The 21,264-nt window shown below is 43.8% G+C and overlaps 1 protein-coding gene across 7 annotated transcripts in view; it reads right to left on the minus strand.

Moving 5' to 3' along the window:
* Window positions 1–21,264, minus strand: part of LOC121895622 (serine/threonine-protein kinase WNK2-like) — a 48,312-nt gene that overhangs the window by 10,158 nt on the left and 16,890 nt on the right. For 3 of the 7 annotated variants that reach the window (XM_042408962.1, XM_042408966.1, XM_042408967.1), the window contains exons 3-24: window positions 17,383–17,555; window positions 16,953–17,173; window positions 16,695–16,852; window positions 14,604–14,692; window positions 13,959–14,178; window positions 11,843–12,122; window positions 11,637–11,752; window positions 10,386–11,297; window positions 8,611–9,753; window positions 8,451–8,489; window positions 7,711–7,905; window positions 6,419–6,754; window positions 6,161–6,204; window positions 4,739–4,901; window positions 4,526–4,642; window positions 3,740–3,910; window positions 3,099–3,150; window positions 2,752–2,850; window positions 1,541–2,340; window positions 1,093–1,150; window positions 907–980; window positions 59–717 (exon numbers count right to left, since the gene is read on the minus strand). In XM_042408962.1, coding sequence (XP_042264896.1) covers window positions 59–717; window positions 907–980; window positions 1,093–1,150; window positions 1,541–2,340; window positions 2,752–2,850; window positions 3,099–3,150; window positions 3,740–3,910; window positions 4,526–4,642; window positions 4,739–4,901; window positions 6,161–6,204; window positions 6,419–6,754; window positions 7,711–7,905; window positions 8,451–8,489; window positions 8,611–9,753; window positions 10,386–11,297; window positions 11,637–11,752; window positions 11,843–12,122; window positions 13,959–14,178; window positions 14,604–14,692; window positions 16,695–16,852; window positions 16,953–17,173; window positions 17,383–17,555 — 6,119 coding nt within the window. The remainder of the gene's footprint in view (window positions 1–58; window positions 718–906; window positions 981–1,092; window positions 1,151–1,540; window positions 2,341–2,751; window positions 2,851–3,098; window positions 3,151–3,739; window positions 3,911–4,525; window positions 4,643–4,738; window positions 4,902–6,160; window positions 6,205–6,418; window positions 6,755–7,710; window positions 7,906–8,450; window positions 8,490–8,610; window positions 9,754–10,385; window positions 11,298–11,636; window positions 11,753–11,842; window positions 12,123–13,958; window positions 14,179–14,603; window positions 14,693–16,694; window positions 16,853–16,952; window positions 17,174–17,382; window positions 17,556–21,264) is intronic. The other 4 variants (XM_042408964.1, XM_042408963.1, XM_042408965.1 and 1 more) reach the window with 4 other exon arrangements.

A 21,264-nucleotide genomic window follows, 5' to 3' on the forward strand; every position in this document is an offset into this window, starting at 1 on the left:
ACACATTTGTGCCACTGTGGGTGAGTGTGTGTGTGTGTGTGTGTGTAGGTTGCTTTACTTTTCTCTCAGTTTCTGTAGTTCTTTCCTCATATCTGCATCCTCAAACTCGGAGTCATTGTCACTGCTGATGTAAGATGAGTAGGCATGTCCTGCAGAAGGCGAAGGAGCGTGACCATTCATTGCCACGGGCTGTCGGCTTGGTGAATCAGAGCTCTGCTCACTTTTGCTCCGACCAGAGCGCCGCAGGAAGGCCACTGCCCTCTTCATGAGGTCGCTTCCGCTGTGCTCAGACAGGGCATGAGGTGGGGGAGCAGGGTGGGCCGGAGGAAGGGCTATGCTGCTGCTGTCTTCGTCGCCTGAGTCAGAGCCGATGTTAGAGGAGTGGTGGAAGTGGTGATGAGTTGGAGTGTCAATGGTCTGGGCCCGTGGGATATGGCGTGGGGTGACATCAGGACTGGACACGGAGGTGGTCTTGTAGAAGTTAGGTGGGGCAGAGTAGCGATTACTAATGTGGGGTTTGGATGTTCCTGCTTTCTCATCATCAGCTGTCAAAGAAGACCTGCCTGCAGCCACACAGCTCTTGTCTTTCCTGCCTGGACCTTGAGTCTGGCTGCGAGTCCCTCCAGAACCACTAGAGGGTGCTGGGGAAGTGCAGGTGCTGCTACTTGTCTTGCTTTTCTCTAAGCGACAAATGACATCCGGTGGAGTGGGGACGATCTGGTAGGAAGAGAAGCCCATATTCATAACAAAATTAGAGTCCATAAACATCATTAACTAATGCAATGTTTAAGCAACAAACTGGACACAGGACAAACTGGTATGACTCAAGACCTGTAATATAATTGAATTTGGTCAATGACATTTATATTGACCAGATCATCACCAGTTCTCAAAGTGGATTCTTACTTGAAAACGGCTTTTGGAGCTATATGAACTGGAGCTGGCGGTCAAATCTCTTCTGTTTAAAACCCTGTTGGTGGCTAAAGGAGAAGGAAGAAGAACGCTTTACTAAACAAACTATTCTCAAACAATAATGCAGTCATAATGTGACATATATATGAATATGAACGTCACATCAAAAATGTTACCTACCAGCCACTGCAGAGTCACTTAATGCGCCCACACTATCTGTGCGCTCTGGGATCTGAGGCTAAAAGAGAAAGAGAGAAGGGTGTGTATGTGGGAGGTTGTAATCATTTGAATAGTGGCAAGTTGTGTTAGCAGTGTGCTATGCTAGCCATTATCCTCTACCGACCTCAGTTTAGCCTGAATGAGTCAGACCCTGATTCGTGTTTGGTAGCAGACACACACACAAAAAAAAAACCACACACAAAATGAAGCTGCCAGAGGAAGAGATTATAATGAATTACAGGGCTGACAGCAGTAATTTTGTTATCCTCCCCTCTTTCTAAGCACAGTATTAATCTTGCTCTTTACAGCCAATTGTCAAATCAATAGCAAAGTGCAGGACAACGATTCAGTGACGCTGCCATTACCTTAGAATGCTCACATTCACACACAGACACACAGTATATTTTACCAGTGGCTCCCCCTTCTTCTTGATAAGTGCTCCCTCAGTGCTTTGGCCATCTGAGACTGGTGGTGAGGTGACTCCCTCTGTACTGGAGGCATGGGGGTCAGACGTAGAGCTGGAGGGCTGAGAGGGAGCATGCTCCTGGTACAAGAGGTTTCTCAGCTTCTCATCCAAAGTCTTGATTGTGCGGTCAACAAACTCCACCCTGCGTGGTCCTTCACCGTCCGACTCCCCTGGCCCTCCGCTCGCTGGCTGCTGGTGGCTTGATGACTGGGAGTTCTGGGATGTCTGATGTGCTGGACTCTGGGGCTGAGAGGTGACTGTCCCAGGCTGCATGGATGTGGCGTAGGGCTGCTGCAGGACCACAGACTGATGGGAGGCCAGCTGAGGGGGTAGTTCTCCAGTAGGACTGGCCTTTTGATTGGGCTGATTAGTTTGTGAGGAGGCCAAACCACCAGCTGCTCCTTTATCAGTGGTATTCACATCCAGAGAGACAGGTGGCACAATAGCGCAGCACGGCATGTCCTTTACCATAGAGACAGCAGAGATGCAAGGCTCTTCCACGGGAGGGGAGCTGTGATGGCTGACACCAGCAGCAGCAGCAAGGGCGTTTTTAGTTACACAGGGCTCAGGCTGTTGGACATGGGCTTTGCCAATGTTTTGGTCTTTAGGTTGCGCTGAGGTCTGAGCTGCAGGGGGCAGAGAGGAGGAGGACGGGCTTTGGGAAGATAAAGATGCGACCGGGGTAGATACTGCAGTGGTGCTGCTATTGGGCCTGACTGATGATGAGGCAGACTTTTCGGATTCTAGAGAAATAAAAAGATCAGCGTAAATTAGGAGGCTAACAGATTGGGAGCAGCTAAGGCCATGAAGAAGAGAGGCTGCATCCTGTAGGTGCCAGAGTATTACATCATTGCTTGTCTTCCCCCATCAGGCTCTGTCAGCTGGAGTATAAATCCTGCCCTTCATTTCTGCCTAGAACCACTGCAGAAGCACTCTTATATAACTGACCGCAACAGCTAAACTGCACAGATGCACACTCTAATGCATGTGCAGCGTCTTCACTATCAACAGCAGCAAATAAAACACAAATGATTCAGTTTAATCTGTAAAAATATATTTACACTATATGAAAGCATTTTGTTTTTTACAGTTTTAGATCTGAGGACATCAGGGAGGCATGAATGATAATATATATTTATGAGTGTGCGGCATACCCTGGGCTGTAGAGGTGTGAGATGTAGTCGGCTCTTTGTCTAGCATGGGCGTCTCAGCCACAGGGCAGATGATAAACCAGCGCTTGCCAGTGTGGAGGACTGTCAAGGACAGAGAAACATCTACTTTAAAAATCAATTCAGTAGAAGAGATAAAGAAGACTGACTGTCTACCTTAAAAGGAAAATAAGAAATAAACAGACTGAATTAATATGAATTTGTGAATACCAATACCAATAAGAATGCAAATATACAGGGAAGCAGTTGTGTCTGAGTTTAACAAGAACTGAAGACTGTGAGTGGATTTTGTTTGAGTTAATATACAATGTCCAGGTGGTAAAAAGTCTTACCATTTTGCTGGTACACAAGCTGTGGGGTGCTGGGTGCAGAAGCCTTCAATCCCTAAAAAAAACAGAAGGGTTACTACACAGAGTGTGCATCAATTTAATAGATATTTAAAAGGTTTCCACAACCAGCCAAAGATCTGAAGCTTAGAAATAAATTTAGTTAGATCAAAATGCCACATCAGCAAGAATGGTATTTTTGGCAGCTCTTGTTGGCAGCGTTGCATGCAAAGTCATCTCGAGAGTGCTGTCAAGTTAAGTCAAGACAATTTTATTTATAGAGCTCCAAATCATAACCGAAGTTATCTTAGGGCACTTTTCATATAGAGGAGGTGTAGACGTACTCTTTACAGTATTATTTACAGAGACGCAACATTGCCCCATGAGCAAGCACTTTGTAACACTGGCAAGGAAAAACTCCCTTTTAACGGGAAGAAACCTCAAGCAGAACCAGGGTCTGGGTAGGCGGCCATTTGCCTCGATAGTCAGGATGATTGTGGACAGATTACAACTATTAACTGTCAACCGGTGCTGCTACTGTTCCACGCTCCAGTCCAGTAGGTGGTGGTAACTCACCTATAAGTTAGTTTGCCAACCGCCATCAAAACTCAAAGAAGAAGAAGAAGAAGAAGAAGGTCCTTTCTCACCTCTGTTCCTTCAGCGCCAGCTCCTTCACTCTGTTTGGGACTACCTCCCTGCTCAGAGGTCTTCTCACCCTCAGTGTCCTCACTGAGCATGTCCATAGCTTTGTCCACAATGTCCTTCAGCTGCTCAATGAACACTTCTTTCTCTAGAGGCAGGATGAAATCATTCTCCACCTGGGGGTAAGGATGGTGGAACAGGCAACAGAACGTTAAAGGGTTTTCTTACTTATCAATGCTTCAAATAAAACTGTGCTCATGGTCGGTGCCAGGAAGAAAAACAGATGTTCAAACATGTTTAGGAAGAATATAGATATATTTTGGGATTAGAGGAGCGATATGAAGTAGAGCCCAATCGATACTGGATTTTTGGGGCCGATATTAGGGAGTAAAAAAATTCTGATATTGATATATTGGCTGATATGCTTCATATATGCTTAGACACATATTTTTTGCAATGATCCCTCAAATATCAAACACATACATATAATTAAACTTGAATTAAGAAAACGGATCAAATATACATACACATAACATTGGCACATAACGGACAACATATACGCCGATACCGATATAGCTGGGATAAGCCAATATCGGCTGACTGATATATCAGTCGGGCTCTAATATGAAGTGAGAGAGAGAGACAAAGATTTTTTGCTGCATTGCAGCTGAGAACAGCAACACAGGGAGTTTCAGAGTTCTGAGCCATAGCAAAGCATCTGACAATGAACAGCTTACAGCACACTGCAAAAGCTTTTGCATCAATTGAATTTGAAGTATTTTCCTCCTTACCATGTATGTAGCAATCTCTTCTGGTGCATCTCCATCCAGGTCAAACTTGAAAGTGACCATCTTATGGTTATGAGTTTCCAACTGACACTCTACCATCTTATCCCCTGTGTTACACACCTGCAGCGAGAAGGGACAGAATAAATACATCATCTATTATTACATTAGTTTTAAACATGGGCTGCAAGAGATTCTTGTTGGAAGATGGCTACACACATTTAGCATGCTGAGCTTTGGTCTGCTTATCTTCTCTTGCCGAGAGCGAGTGCGTGTTGACCTGCGGTGGTGTTTGCGGGCTTTCCCCTCGCCTTTACCTCCATGTGTCCCCTCATAACCATCACTCATCTCCTTCCCTGACGTGGCATCAGAGTTGACACTGCTATTGGGGAGGAAACGATAACATAAATGAGCACAAGTATTGCTTTATTCATGAATACTTAAATACCCAATAAACAGCTCTACATTTAGGTGGGTATATGTGTGTTTTATGAAGAAACCTAAGATTAAAATGTAACTGCAGTTGTAAATAGTGCCTATCATAAACTAAAAAAAAAACCAACAAATATGTACACACGTGTTCACAACTGTCTATTCATGTCTATGCCCAAATAAAAAGGGTGAGATAGGTGTGAATAAGGTGTGTGATATATAAACAGGAATTCAAACCAAATTCAATTTGAAACGGTAGCTCTTGTGTCACACAATCATCTGGGTACAATAGACAGATTTTGTACTGGAAATGGAAGGAGGTTAATGGTTTTTACCTCCTTCCTCAGTATGAAGCTTAGTGAGTTAAAGGTTTTGTTAAGTTTATTGCTTCTCTGGAATGCCTGCAGGATTTGGTAAAAGTCAGATTTATCAGCCATGGGTGACGCTTAACTCCCCACCAGCTTAAAGAGGATATAGATTCGTGGCAGATTAGCTATCTGCTACCCATTATGAAGGAACAACTGCAATTTCTGAAATTAAAAAGGAATCTCAGCTGCTGCTGGTCACGATGATACAAGAGATCAACAGATGCCATCAGAGTCCTCTCTGGTTTTATAGACATGTTTATGTCTAGTTGGAAAACTGTCCTTTGGTCAACATTCTGCCAGAGAAAATTATCAACTAAATCCACATCACGAAACGAATAACCATTTTACTTTATGAGGAACAGCTAGGTAGTTACAAGTTGTTTTATCATTTGTGAGATTGGTGGAATGTTTTGTAAAGGTTAACAATATTTTTGCCTTATGGAGTTTAAAACACAATAACAGAACAGACACACAGACATTGCCTATGATGGCGCTTAAAGCTTCTTTTTTTTTTTTTAAACTTTTCTTCGAAAGATGAGAGAGCAATGGATTGCAAGTTCTGCTACGCATCCTTTCAACGTGGCATTTTTCTACTGTAACAGTGTAAAAAATAGAGCCTCTAATTCTTTGAGTCTGAATTAAGTGAAAAGGGAAAACTGTTTAAGTACTTATGCAAATGTCAACATTCATGTCACTATATGTTGCTCTTGGGATTAATGTCAATTTGACAACACGAGAGAGCTATCTGAGATTACCCTAATCCAATATGCATTTATTAGAATCACAATCCCCAGCTTGTCACCTGCAAAGATGGCTGAGGGGAAATACTTGAAGGTAGTACCTGTCATAGCTCTGCCCTCCGCTTTGTTTCTCTGAAACTTGATCCTACAGAGAAAACAGAATCCACAAGCAAACAAGAGACAATTAATAATGGAGAATAAAGGTATTTCATTTTAGGTTACGTTCCTTGACAGTGACTTGAGAGGAGGTTCTGTAATTCTGCGTATGAGTGCACTGGTATATTTACAAAGTAAAGTGGGCAGAGGAAGAAATACTCAGTGGGGACTAAAAAGTGTGAAAATGAGTCACGAGTCCATACCTCCATGTAAATCTCTGTTGGACCCTGACTTGCAGCTCCTGTGAGAGCACTGAGCTGTTTCTGCTGAGTCAGACTGGAACTGGCAGACCCAGACAATGCTCTCTGAGAGTCAGAGGGTTGCAGCACAGGAATCTGGCTCTGAACCTGACTCTGGGCCTGCAGGGGCAGCTGGCATGGGTTCCTCTGATCCAGCTGGGCAGCAGCAGCTGTGCCCAGGTCTAACCCATTCTGCAAAGGCAGGGAGAAGACTGCAGGTTGGGTCAGCTGAGCGGGTTGGACTGGCTGAGCAGCAGGGACAAGCTCAGGATGGCTGACCTGGGCCGGCTGAGGAACCTGCTATAAAAGACAAATTATAAATTATTATTATACATAATCATGTTATGTTGGAAGACTCTGAATCCTTTGTAGACACTTAAAAGATATTCCAACATGTTTTAATCAATTTCTTTATAAGAATACCTCTAAAATAGAAATTATAAATATTCATTATCCTTCAGCCACAGAGTAGCACAGTTACTCTATAAACAAAGCTTGTTTGTGACACAAAAATATGAAATAACAACTTGACAGAGATTATCTTAATCAAACCACCCTTAACACACACAAAAACTCAATTTCCAGCTCACACCTTCTTGGTAAACATCTGCACTCCACTGCAGCCATCATAATTACCTGTATCAGAGGCTGAGTGCTGCCATTTGTGGGAGGGTGTGTGTTCTGGGATGAGGCAGTGTGTGCATGTATGGGGTGTGTGGGTAGAGCTGATAAAAATGCAGGTTGTGAGTAAGAAGCTTCAGATTTAATGCTCTGGGGCTGATGTTGTGGGGATGTGGGTCCCATTTTACCAAGCACAGATGAAGGGGAAGGTTTGAGGGACACTGGGATGGGTGAAACTAATGCATTTTCAATGTGCAGAGGGGAAAGGGGAGACACAGAAGGGGTTACTGGGACAGTCTGTCCAGGAGAAAGGAAGATGTGATTAAGAGAAGAGGAGGTTGAAGGGTCAGGGGCAGTGTAGGATTGAGGGTAGGAGGATTCACAGTCAGTCACAGCTGTCATCACCTGGACTGTGGGATACTGTGAAGGAAACGGAAGGGAAAAGGAAAAAAAAGGAAGAAAAGAGGAAAATCAAATAATCTAAAGAACAAGGTTCAAACACCGGAGTCTATATTGTTACTGTTCTATCAATATAATCAAATCTAGAAAAAAATTGGTAAAAAAACACAACACACAAGAACAGGTACCATCCGGATAAGATATTTTTGAAAGTCGTGACAACAGACTGACAATACCTGGGATGGGTGTGTTGGCGGTAGCGAGGTTGAAATCTGCGGAGGTTGCAGCTGCTGGTGGACAGCAGCCTGAGCCATTGACTGTTGAAGAGGTAGTGCCTGAGCAGGGACACCTGAAGCTGACTGGGTGAGATTTTGCACATGGCTCTGTCCATCTTGTCCAAGCTGTGAAATGCTCTGACCAGGAGGAATATTCTACAGGAGAACAACACACCAAGAAGGGGGGAAAAAAAGGGGGAGGAAGTTCAATGATGGCAGGGATTCCAGTTTCAACTCTCATTTTGGAAGTCTGCATTTCCTGCTATTGACCCAGATCAGAATAGCTCACATTTTCCATCCTGCCCCTGAGCCTAGAATCAGTCTGAATCTGCTACACATACAGGAGTACTGTGTACCACAGGACAGAAACAGTGCAAGCCTGGGAGGGCTGGCGGATGCAGTGGCTAAAAACCACTGTTATTGTTTTCATTACTGTTTCCATTATCTCTCTGTTGGCTGGTGTCTGAGGAAACTCCTGTTTATTGGGCTATTCTTTTTTTCATTCATCTACTGTCCACCAACACAGCTGCTTCCAATTCAGCTGCACCAAATCAAAACCAGGCACCACAATATGAGTGGTATCAAAACTAATAACAGCACCGCCCTAAATAACAATGTTAACTTGTTTAAGTGCATTATCTCCTGTCCCTCCCACATTGAGTCCCACAGTGACAAAGTGTGTTGAGACAAAGGTGTTATACCTGATTCAGGAAAGCAGCGATGCAAAGATAGGGTTGAAACTGATGAAAAATGAAAACAGGGCGAGTTCAGAGGAGGGGAAACAAACATAAAATTCAAAACTAGGGCACTGTGGCACCTTGATACCATCTGCTGTATTAGTTATCAACACTGTACACTCACCTGTTGGGTCATATGAGCAGCCTGGCTATGCTGGGAAGAAGCTGGAGCAGTGGTAGACTGTGCAGGCAGGTAATGGCTTTGAGCTGGAGCAGTCTGTTGCTGCAGCGCATTGAGGGCAGAATGTGCATAGCTCTGAGAGCTAGCATCAGGTAGACCTGCAGCAGGGTAATTCTGATGTGTGGCTGCAACTTGTGCAATCAGGGTTGCTGTGTGATGAGGCTGAGAGGCAGGGGTCTGAACCTGTAGAACTGCCGACTGGGATACATCCTGGCTCAGTTGTGGAACTGCTGTCTGCATGGCTTTCTGACTGTGCTGCTGTAGAGTTGGAGTGTGTACTTGTTGCTGACCAGAAGACTGAAGGGTAGGCTGTGTCATTTGTTGGTGTATGGTATGCACAGTTTCTTGGATATGCTGGAGTTGAGGCTGAATGTAAGCTTGCCCAGCATTTTGTGTCTGTTGTATACTGGATTGAGTACTTTGCGTTAAGGGTTGTTGGTGCTCTTGCTGAACGTGTATTTGTTGGCTGTAAAGTGCTGGTGTAGTGGAGCTCGGACCAGGCTGCTGACTCTGCAGTTTGACTGCGGTTTGGACCTGCTGCAGTGCACTGGGAGCTTGTGCAGGGTGACACTGGGCTATGGCTGCCATAGTTGGGGCTAGAGATGCAAGAGGGTAGCTTTGTGCTGGCTGCTGTGCTGGCAGGGTGGTTGCTGCAGCTGCAGTCTGTAGCTGAATTGTAGTAGGATATTCTGATGCAGACTGAGATTGTTGAGCTGGAGCCACACAGTTCTGACATATTTGTTGGACTTGTAAGGGAAATATTGAAGAGCTTGCCTGCTGCTGTTGGTGACTTAGTGCTTGGTAGCTCTGTGCAACATGTTGTGGCACAGCTGATGCTGAAATACTTGCTGCGGCTTGGGTTTGTTGCACACTTGAAGGTGTGTAGTTGGCAGCGCTGACTGCATGCTGGATGTTGACTGAACACAGACTAGCTGGAGCTGGTGCTGCAGCACTGGGCTGGCCAGGATATGGAGCAGCAGGGTAGCTGTGTCCAGGCTGGAGGTACTGCAGAGGTGTGTGCACTGCTGTGCTGGAAGAAGGCAGGCCCTGGACAGATAGTTGATTCTGGTGACCTGCAGAACTGGCCTACGGACACAAATGAGAGAAATTCAAGTTAGACCCTCTTGGCAATGAATTTTACTGGACAAGGATAAAATCCCACAAAAACGAGAAACAAAAAAGTGTGCCAATTACAAGTCATACCGGATGCAAGTACAATGAGAGGATGAGGGATAAAAATAAGTTAAACATATAACATCTGTTTCAACAATGAGCAGGCAGTGACAGGTGTGAGATAAAATAAGGCACAAGGGAAAGACCAAGAGGAGGGGGATCAGACAGCCACCCCTCCTCCTTCAATCAGAAGCCATATATCCAAGAGCTAAGGAGGAAGACAGCTGTAGCATCGGGCCAGTAAAGCAGAAAGGAAAATTGTTAAAATCTGAGTTCTAGAAGGGATTGGTAAAGGTTAATCAGCAGGGAAACGTGATCTGTTAAAGATTGCGCCATTGTCCTTCAACAGAAGCAAGCTTATGATTTTTAAGAAGACGGTCAGCTCTGGAGGCCTATGCAGGCAGCAAGACTCAGACAGTAGACAGGGAATCAGATCACCTCCATGCAGAATAATGCTGTCCCTCCTACGGGCTGGGAGAAATCAGTTAAGCAGGTGTTGGCCCCATATGAGAAACTAAAGTGATTTGTCTGCTATTGTGACCTACCACTCCTACTGCACCAGTAACTTGCTGCTCTCTGGCACAGAATTTATCCTTGCAGTCCAGGAGGAGTTCTTGGTCTCCAACCGAACTGCCACTCAGTAGATGACTCTTCAGGTTGCCATCTCCAGCACTGCGTGCAGGCCTGTGGGCAGCTGAGGTGTGCAGTGGGGAGGCGTGGGAGGGTGTGGTGTGACAAGGGGCTGCTTTGCGGCAGATTATATTCAATAGGGACTTTTGCAGCAGTGAGAAATCTGAGCAATCACTCGAACCCTTTGGCCTTCCATAACCAGGGGCGGTCATTGTTCCACCAGGGGACGGCTGGTGTCTAAAGTCACATGGACAGTGGTGTGTTGGCACAACATTAGTAGGATGGCGGTGTCTCCCCTCTAGTGACTTCAGAAGAAGCAAAGAGAGGCAGGCCTGGCACACATGGCTTCTATGCATTGCAAGATGGTGGTTATGATGAGAGGTTAAACTTAGAAGACCACTGAGGTCAGAGTGTCTGCGTCCACTTGGCGCAGGCAGTGACAAGTTCTCTGCCTTTGATGAAGATTTGATGCTGGTGTCACTAAAGCGGCGGGATTCGGTGGGTGATAAAACAGGGGAGACCCGCAGCACCGGCAGAGCACTCTGGGAGGGAAACCCATCCTCAGCCTCAGAGTGAAGCTCAGAGGGGTTGAGCTCTGATTGGTACTCTGGTACTGTGGGGGTGGGACTGATTGATCTCTGAGATTGAATGAGAGCATGGAGTTGAGCGATGTTGTTTGCCCTTTGAGTGTCAATAACGGGGGCACTTCCTCTCCGGGATGCAGCTCCCAAACGAGTCCTGTGCTCTGGGCTCAGCGCTGCCCCCCATACGTCACCCTTTTCACAGGAGTGAGGTCGATCTGTCAGAGCAGGGCTACTTCTCTGGCACTAATCAAGGAGCAACCCAAAAGCAAAATACAAGTTAATCGAAATGAACAGATTATAACCCAAAAAAACCCAAACATGAGATATATGATGAGATGAGGATGAACAAGTTTTCTTGCAAGAACACATGAATGTATGAGAGCTATGTAACGTGCATGTCTATGATAATTAAGGTTGATCTGCACATATTCAAAAATATATGTCTTGACCTTGTAAATGAACATTTTTTAGTGTGTGGCTACAGCCTGTGCTCTGGTCCCAGGACATGTGACTTTGACTTCTTTCTGTGTATTTTAATAAATCTGAATGTATATGTTGGGTGTGTCTGCTTCTGATACAGACCTGCTGTGTTGCCATAGTGATGGGCTCCAGCAGGGACTGGTAGAGGACACTCTGCTGGCTGCTGTGGGAGTCCGAGTACACAGTGGAGCCCATGCCACTGTCGAGTGTGCTGTCTGCTGCAGAGACACACAAATCATGCAGTCATAAAAAAGTCAAAGAAGATTAAACACATGTCTCTCTGACTGGTGGAGAACAGACTCTCTTACATGTCACTGAGGTGGCACTGGCTGGTAGGTTACGCAGCCGGTTGTGCTGGTCTGCCTCTGGCTCTTCTGGTTCAAGTAGTGGGGCCTGTCCTACATGTGCTGCCCCAGCAGAGATGCCCTGAGATGGTATCACCTGGACCCTGTGCGCCCCTTCACCTTGATCAACTGGAACTGCAGCAGACACTGTTCTCTCTCTTCTCCATTTGATCAGTGCCACACGGTCCCTGATCGACTTTCCCACAGTCTTAGCATCACTCTCGTGGAAGAAGCCAGACTCCACCTGACAAATGAAAAGGAAGAGCATGACTTCCAAGATATTTTTAGCATTGAGCATGTGAGAGAAGAGAGGGTGCATTAAAAGGAGAGTATGTGAGGGAGAGAGAAAGAAAGCAAGAAAAGGAAGGAATAGAAAATCTATTTTAAGGGGATCAGAGCAGTAGGGGATTATTCCCTTTGTCAGCAGCTTGGTTCATTGTTCAAGACAAAACTGAATGAACTATTACATCCGCAAACAACAAATAATAAGATACTATGCACAGAGCACAATGAAGTCACAAAAAAGTGAAGCCATGTATTAAACTGGTTACTGAGCTTTACCTCTTTTAGTACTTATGAGCAGTACACAATGAAAGTACTTTCAAAACAATACTAGCCTACTAGTTAACCATGTGTGTTATAAAATGTCATCATAAACAGTTAAGTAATTAATCATTAGCACAGCAGCAAGAAAGAATGATCAGAAAATGCAGGTCAAGGACCGTCAGTGGAGAAAAATCTAATTTCTCATGTTGCCTGTCTGTAAAGAAATTACTCATTCAAGCAGATGAGGAGTGACTTGACATGGCAGTATGCTGGCCATACAATCTCATTGTGCTGCTGGTCCACATGTCTGCTCTCATCCACAAGTCAACTGTTACAGAGAGAGGCCTTAATTTGTTTCCCTAGCTTCACGGTCTGGTCAAGGCCAAAATGGCATAAACAAAAGGGAGGGAAAGAGAGCAGATAAAAAAGAGGAACAGAGATGTGTGAGAGTGAGAGAGAAGTGGAGAAAAGGAAGATATTAGTTACAACAAGAGAGAAAAAGAAGGCCAGGAAAGCAGGTTAACTAACGGCCAGTAGATCAGTTGACTAAGTATTAAACAAATACTTTATATACTTTAATACTTTACTTAAACACAATGTACAAATATATACTGTAGACTTCTTTGTGCAGTATCTGATAACACATTGCAAATGCTCCTCTGTCCTGATGCAATAGATTGAGACTAAGATAAAGCTGTATTAAAGTAACTTTCATGGATTTGTTTTTTTGTTGAGTCATGTTTTTTTGGGGGCCATTTTGAATAGTCCTGTCAAAAGGACAAATGTGATTTAAAAAAAAAATCTCCCTGTATCATAGATGTCTCACTGATGATTTGGTCTCTCCAGTTTATCTGATGATATGTACCAGTTTATTTTTTCTCCCACCAAAACCTCTTTAAGGCTTTTAAAGACCAGACCATGACAGTGACTATGTTTACATTCTCCAACTGAAGTCAAACTCATCTTAACCCCATGCCCAAATTAAGGAAATTTTCATGGTGCTGCAGAATGTTAGATGAGTAATATCCAGACTTGAGGCTGGTACGTCATGGCTTCGACAGTGAGAGAAATCTTCAGTTTTTCTGGACCAGGCTTGTATTGCTGGGTCTATGGGTACCTTATCTGATGATGTTCACTGCAGAAAACCATGTAAACAAAATGAAAAAAATAAAACCGCAATCACTGTATTCCTGGAAGAGCAGAGTAAGTTATCACCAGCAATCTGCATTTGAGTGCATTCCCTGCTGATGAGATAGCAACTAGAGCACACTAAGCCTAGGAAGCATGCAAAGCATGACAAACGGTATACTTGCATGGGTTAAAACTAACCTACAACTGGAATGAAAATAAAGCAAAGAGTTTTGCAAAGGTCCAACCATGTCTACATGACATTCAAATATTTTAGGGGTGGACAACACAATGTAAACAAAAAAAGTAGTAAAGACAACTTACAGGATTCTAAATCCAGATTTATCTCAAGATATATTTATGTATGAACAAATTATTCAAACTTTATCTTCAATTATTTACTCACCATCTCTTGTGCCACAATTTCAGGGACCTCCTTTTCCAGGTCAAACGTGAACTCGATGGCTCCAGTCTCCTTGTACTTCCCTTTTAACTTCTTGTGGTCCTCCACCCACAATTTCAGGGCTATTGAGGCCTTTTTCCCATCATCCTCCTCAGCTAGCTCCACCCTGACACCTGTGTCCTCAGCAAAGAATGCATGGTTCAACAGATCCTTGATGGTATACCTGAGAGAAGGAACACCGAAGCTCAGACTCTGGCACATATGTGTAATACACACTGCTGCCACTTAGCTGTAATGTATAGATACATTTTTATACATTTTGGCCGAGTCCAAACACAGTAATCATACATGGACATGGATTACCTGTGCTGCTGGGAGAAACTCACTCACTGAACCCAATCATGCTTCTATAAAACAAAGCCACTGGAAGCTAATTAAGGGTTATTTTCCCCCTGTATACAAACTCATTATGTAACAGATTTGAAAGACACCCTGCAGATATAGAGAGAGACTGCAGTGCTGCTGAGAGCCCAACTGTCAGCGCCACAGCAATGAAGCGGGGGAGGTGAGACAAGGCATGAAAGATGAGAGGGCACCTTGCAGGCCCTATTGGCTGGACACTGGACATTGATGGGGACAGTCACTCACCGCTCCTCTTTCTTTTGGCAGATACACTCTCCAATAATCTCCTTGATTTCAGGATCCATGACCTTGTTGTAGCTGGCCGGCTTCACTCCCTGAGGAAAAGGAAACATAAACAAAATGCTGAGGACACGCCATGAGAGGATGCTGTGTTGATGAAAAATAATGACGAAGGAAAAACAAAGGAAAGAGGGTGCAGAAATGTTTATGAAACATCAGTTTAAGTAATACTCCACCCCAGATCTTATCTTTTGAGTATCACAAACTCACACCCCGTAGGCTTTGTCGACTAGAGCATGGCAGCTCTAGTCAGTTTGAATCCATGTTGAACGCAATGGATTCAAATAACGATTAGTTTTCATGGAGTGAAAAAAGTATAAAAACATCAATAGAAACCTCTCAAACCACCCCTGCAACATAATCAACTTCCTTACATCTGTGTGCTCAGTATGTTCCAAATTCATAGTTTCACCAAAGTATAGCTTAACACACAGTCTCTATCTCAATTGCCAGATACAGTATGACCTTTGTGAGCTTGTTGGTAGGTGGGTGTGTTGATTTGCTCACGTTGGAGCACCTGTTTCCTGCTTTTCCACTGATCAGGAGAAGCAGCGGTCTGAGATTGCCCTGGTTCCTGAAGTAGTTTGTTTGTAAACTACAATTACAGTACAGCTGGTGTAGTAAATTCCCATTATATTTTGACTGTTCAGAATATCCCATGCACATGGATAAGTGTACTGTTCCACTGTGAAAAGTGAATATTTGATACTCAATAGATTTTGGTTGCAATATCTCTTCTAAAATGGTGGAAGTGTTGGTAATATTACATTTTCTTCACTCAGCAGTCTGACCTTCTTTACTAAGTCTATTTTTTAAAAAAGGTACCTATTTTGCCTAGTTATTCTCTCCGTGGTGCAGCACTTGTGAGATCATTAAATTAAATTAAATATATAAATGGAGACACTCTCTATCTAAGAGATAAACTATATGCATCCTCTGGACTAAAATTCCTACCAATTATGCAGTTGCATGCTGAATGTACTCAGGGAGTAGTATAAAGCTATCAAGGTTTCTCTTTGATCAATTTCCTATTAATATCCTGCAGTAGTCCCTGCAGGCACTCTGATATGCATATGGTAACAATGCAGAGAACAGTATCTAGAGACAGCTGCACCGATGCTGCCCAACCATTAATATGGGCGTAGAGGCCTTCTCTTCTTTAACAGCAGGTGAAAGAGTCATCCCTCAGATTCCAACCCTGCCAAGTCTCAAGAGTGGAAAATCAATACTCTTCATCAAATCAGGAAGTCTATCATGACTTCAGAAACCTCAGAATCTAAAAACAGTTTGCAGTAAGCTTTGTTAGCAGAGAGACACCCTTTGAAATGGAATGGAATACAGCCTTTAGGCTTTATCTAAAAAACAAAGGAGATTTGGACTCCCTCTGTGGCTCCATATGGCTCACTGGATTCTTCACCCAAGAAATTCAAGGCTGAGGATCTATCGGGCTGAAAACAAGAGAGCGGATTTTGGGCTCTAAAAAGCTGCAATTAAAAACTCCCTGGACCCATATGTGGTGAAGCAACTTAAAACCATCCTTGACCTTATTATGCCCCATTTTACAGGTTCACTAAGCATGACCTCGAATAATTACAAAATACATACAAGAAGACTGTAGCACAAAGAAGCTTTTTTGCTGAGTAACACCGTACTGCTAGGAGAATGAAGAGGATATCTGCAGAAGTTTTGTTATTGATACATAAATACCTCTGTTTATTCATTTGTTTAAATAATTTATAAATGTGACAGCTAATGCATAATTAGTGCCTGTCCCTTTTTGTCTGTACAATAATAGAACAATGTTATGACAAGGTTATTATCGTTTGCTTATCCTAGAGAATGTTTAGAGATGGTACATATTCCATTACATCAATTAATTACATCAATCGTGATTCAACATAATAAAAATAGAAATGACCCAATCTGTCATTTTGGGCTCCTGAATTAATCTATTTGAAATTCGCAGTAAGTTCTGTATTTTCCCTAACTATCCCATTTCTGGAACAAACTGGAAAATTGTACAGAAGCTGGACTCACACTTGTGACTTTGCGGTAAATCTGAGCAGCATTCTGACACTCGGAGTATGGGTACTCTGAGGTGGCCATCTCTAGCATACACATGCCAAACGCATAGACATCCACTGCCTCATCATAGTGCTCTTCATACATCTCTGGAGCCATGAACTCTGGGGTACCTGAGGAGAGAGAGAGTGAGAGAGAGTCCAAAGGATAGATCATTTACTTCTTGACTAAAAGAACCATAAACCTGTCAAGCTATATTTTTAAGTCTCCTACCTATGACGCTCTTAGCAAAGGAAGCCGCCTTGAGTGTTGCCAGTCCTAAATCCCCAATCTTGACTGACCCCGTAGGTCCAGTGATAAAGATGTTATCACATTTGAGGTCCCTATGGATTATAGGAGGGGTCCTGGTGTGGAGAAAGTGAAGGCCTTTCAGGATCTGTCTGCACCAGCTCCTTAGCACCTTGGGCTTCATTACCTTGAATCGCTTCAGATAGCTGTAGGAAGGAGAGGGAAACACATTACCTTACAGACATAGAAAGGCTGGCATTTCCCTGACACACTGTAGACACAAGTTAAGCAGTAAATTCACTTTAACCATGGTAAAAAATCTATCTATGGTACAAATTGTTATCTGAATGTGTTTTCTTTCCACTTATTTGTCAGGGGAGTTGTCCGTACAATATCTGCTATTTACAGTACTCACGTTTTTAGCGTTCCTGATGTCATGAGCTCTGTTACTAAAACAATGCACTTCTTCCCTTTAAGGGGTGACTCCCAAAAGTCATAGAAACGGACAATGTTGGGATGTTGGAGACCCTTCAACATCTCTGCCTCCTCCTTAAAGCGCTGACGTTCCACTTTTGACAGCTTACGATCCTAGATGAAAGAGCACAGATGCAGAGGAGAAAGAAATAGTAAATACACAGCTCTAATTATAGATAACATCACATATTTGCTTCACAAGAACTACCAGATGGAAGAGGCCTTCTCCTTGAAGGCACTACCCTGCACATTTCAAATTCATACATCCAGTATGTTTTAGCAAGTTGGAAAGGGAGACTGAGTGAGAAAGAGGTTAGTGTCAGTCTCTGAGCCATATACCAGTCTCTAATTGGACCATATGTACTGTATATCACAGCTGAGAGTCTGCAGTTTGTGTGTGAGAACACTACAGATCAGTGGCTTTCTCAAACAGCAAAAAAGATTCATCATGCATGAGTGTGATATTTTAAGTATATTTAAAGTGTAATATCAGTGACCTCTCATGTGTTTGTTTTAATATATACAGAAACACTGAGTCTATGTAAAGAGACATAGAAGGGTGACCAACCACAGTGACTCCAGGTCGAGAATGAACCCAGATATCAACGTGGTCACACCCACCACACACTGCAGCTAAAGGCTACATGTCATCTCTTCCATCTTTCTCCATTTCCTTCACTTGCTTGCTCGCTCTCTCATCCTCTACCTTTTACTCTTTCCCCACCCTCCCCCCATATCTGCAATCCGTCTCCCTCTCTGCACCCCTCACACCAACCACTCCCTTCTCCATCACCAAACATCCCCCGCACACACAGAAACGCATCATCGGTAACTGCTCCCTCTCAATCCCATCCCTCTCCAATTCACTGTAGTGCTGACCCCACTGTGAGGAGAAATTTCTCTAGGTGGAGCCAAGGGTAGCTTTACTGCGATTTCCCTTTATTTCCTGACTACAACAGCAAAGACTTACATAACAAACACACATGTGAACTCAGCACTGAGCATGGGCTAGAAGCACAACCCCACCCCTCGCAGCGACGGACGACACTGATGGTGGAATGTGATGAACACAACCTAGCGAGATGTAATCTATTTAATTATTCAACCACAGTGGACTCCCCGGGAGATGAAACAGCAAATACAAAAATCAAACTAAATAGCCTAAAAACTGAACAGGGAAGCAAGATGTGCGGTGATGCAATATGTTGAAGAGTGGACTGATAAGATGATAAAGCATGGTGGGTGTGAGTGTGTGTGTGTGTGTGTGTGAATGTGGCATATCAGGTTTTGTGTGCAAGTGTGTGGGGGGTGGGGATTGCACACTGCACTCTTCTGAAGCCCATGAATAATTCAGTTCTGCAGAGAACCCTTTCTACTGAGGCGAGCTGAGCAATGGAAGGCAGGGGCTGGGGCCGCCCAAGTTGGGCTGGGTTATCCCCAAGTGCTCTTTGCTGCACAGGAGCAGCACGTGGACTGAATTTTACCTGAGCCAAGGGTCTAAAAAAGACAGACAGAGAGAGGGTAGGGAGCCTAAGGCAAATTTTAACCCTTGTGCACTGCAGCTTTTCCTCCCTTTAGGCGACACTCCCTTCTTCTCCCCATATTACTTCTTTTTCTTTCTTCCTACCTCCTCCTCTTATCATCTCTGCTCTTATCTTTTCAGGAATCCCGCCCCTAACACCATCACTACCACCACCACCAGTGTTCCCCAAATCCCAATCACACTTCCCCACACACACACACACACACCTCCATTTGTTCTCCCACTTCAGTTTTTCCCTCAGCAGACACTGGGGCTTCTGCATAATTCAGAAGCCACATGTAGGCTCAGAGGTGTTGTGCACTGCATGGCGAGATACACAGACAGATACATATACACACTGAGGCACTAGAAGAATGTCACTTCCCAAGACACACAAATACCCACCCCCAAGACAAAGGATATCACAGCAGCATCAATATACAAGATTCTAGTTACTGTGAGGGATGTGAGCTTTTAACGAGTGTGACTCATCATTATATTACATTATGAATCCAAACGGTGCTGCAAACAGATCATCTAGTGTTTTGTGTGCATATATAAGAATCTTATCAAGTCTGTGGGGTATACTTGGCTTAAGAAAAGGCTCAGCTGGTCACAGCAGATTGTGGGGCGAGGTTAAACACACACACACAGAGAAAACCATACCGGGCAGCAGGGACAGAAAAATAGATTGTGACATTAGCAGGAAGCAATCTATAAAGCTGTGCTCCACTCGGCTGCCACCCACTAAATCTGTGTGCTGAACTCTATTAGTTCCACAGCCCCGGTGAGCTCATACAGCAAAAAAGACATATCAGAATAAGACACCAAAACAGTGGGCCTCAGGGTGCTGGAGGGACCAGGTAATAGATTAAAGTATTAGTCATGGGAACTGTGCAGGACACTATACCATGTAATGGCAAAACTATGTGTTCAAATCAAGTTGCTGGCCTAATGTCACATGCCATCTTAACTGCATACTGTCCATTTAAGAAGAAGGCACCCTTATAGTGGAGAGATGTCTATCAGCTCTGCTACTTTACCTGAGAATCTAGTGGTATATACACAACATAGCAGTAAGAATTGCAGTTGCCAGTTAGAGGAGCAAATTGGTTTTACATAAAAGGCTCTGGCTGTTCCCCTGTAAACTACTTAAATAATCAGCAATGTGTAATACAACTATGGGGAGAGCATGGAACAAATATTGCCTTAGTTTGGAGATTGAATTACATTGAGGCCCCCTATGCTGCAGAGTGTACAGTATGCACGTGTAGATGTTATCACTCCAGGTGCCTTACTGTGCCAGCAAAATGGATATTTTTTTAATCAGTACACTTCCTTGCCAAGTCTGCTTTTAAGTACCCACATTTATCTGGGTACTTTTTAAACAACACATTTTGAGCTTTTAAGTGCAACATACTGGATAAAGAAAAAACAACCCCAGAAGCTAGCCTGTGTAGTGCACTCAGCATCTCTAATCAAGCTTATTATCAGCCTATCATACTCACATAGAAGGTTGAGAGAACACACATAATGCAACATAAATCTGTCGAACAATGAGCATCCTTCATGTGAAATTGGTTCTGGAAGATCCTGCACCTCAATACACACAAGTACTAGGCTAACTGTAGAGACAACTGCAAGCATGTCAAATGATTTAGGCTACCATTGAATTGGAATTTCTGCCATAAAAAAGAAGCTAACCTGACGCATCAGATGGTTTGTTACATAGAACCATCTGATAAGTCGTCCTTGGAAAGTGTTTGGAAAAGTGTAGGCACTTTCAAAAAATACTTGGCAGGTGATTGGATGAACCATTTGTCTATCACCGTCTATCAACCATCTTGCCTTGTGAGGCAGCTGGATTTGCGAGATTGCAAGATTGCAAGATCACGCGATCATCCTCAAAGGACACCGATTGGTCCGAACCACCAGTTGTTCAAACTTCACTGTATTAATATACAGTTATATACAGTTAATGTACACACACACAGTGCAGCACAACTGACATCAGAAGGATGCAGCCATTTTTTTCCCTGCAGTAAATGCACTTTTTACCTGATCAAAAAACGTAGACCACATGAATTGAGGGGTTACAGCAGGACGAGCGTCTACTATTGATTATCCACTAATAGAATCAGACTTCCCCTAGAAGGAGGGGAGTTGTGGGGCTGAAGAGTGCTGAGGCAGGCCACCTCTCTGGAGCATCAATCTAAGAGATATATCCCAAACAAGCTGACAGACACACACACACACACACACACACACGAGTGATAGAAGCTAATAGTGTTCTCACGCAGA

The sequence above is a fragment of the Thunnus maccoyii genome, chromosome 4, assembly GCF_910596095.1.
Source record: "Thunnus maccoyii chromosome 4, fThuMac1.1, whole genome shotgun sequence".
Classification (NCBI taxonomy): Eukaryota; Metazoa; Chordata; class Actinopteri; order Scombriformes; family Scombridae; genus Thunnus; species Thunnus maccoyii.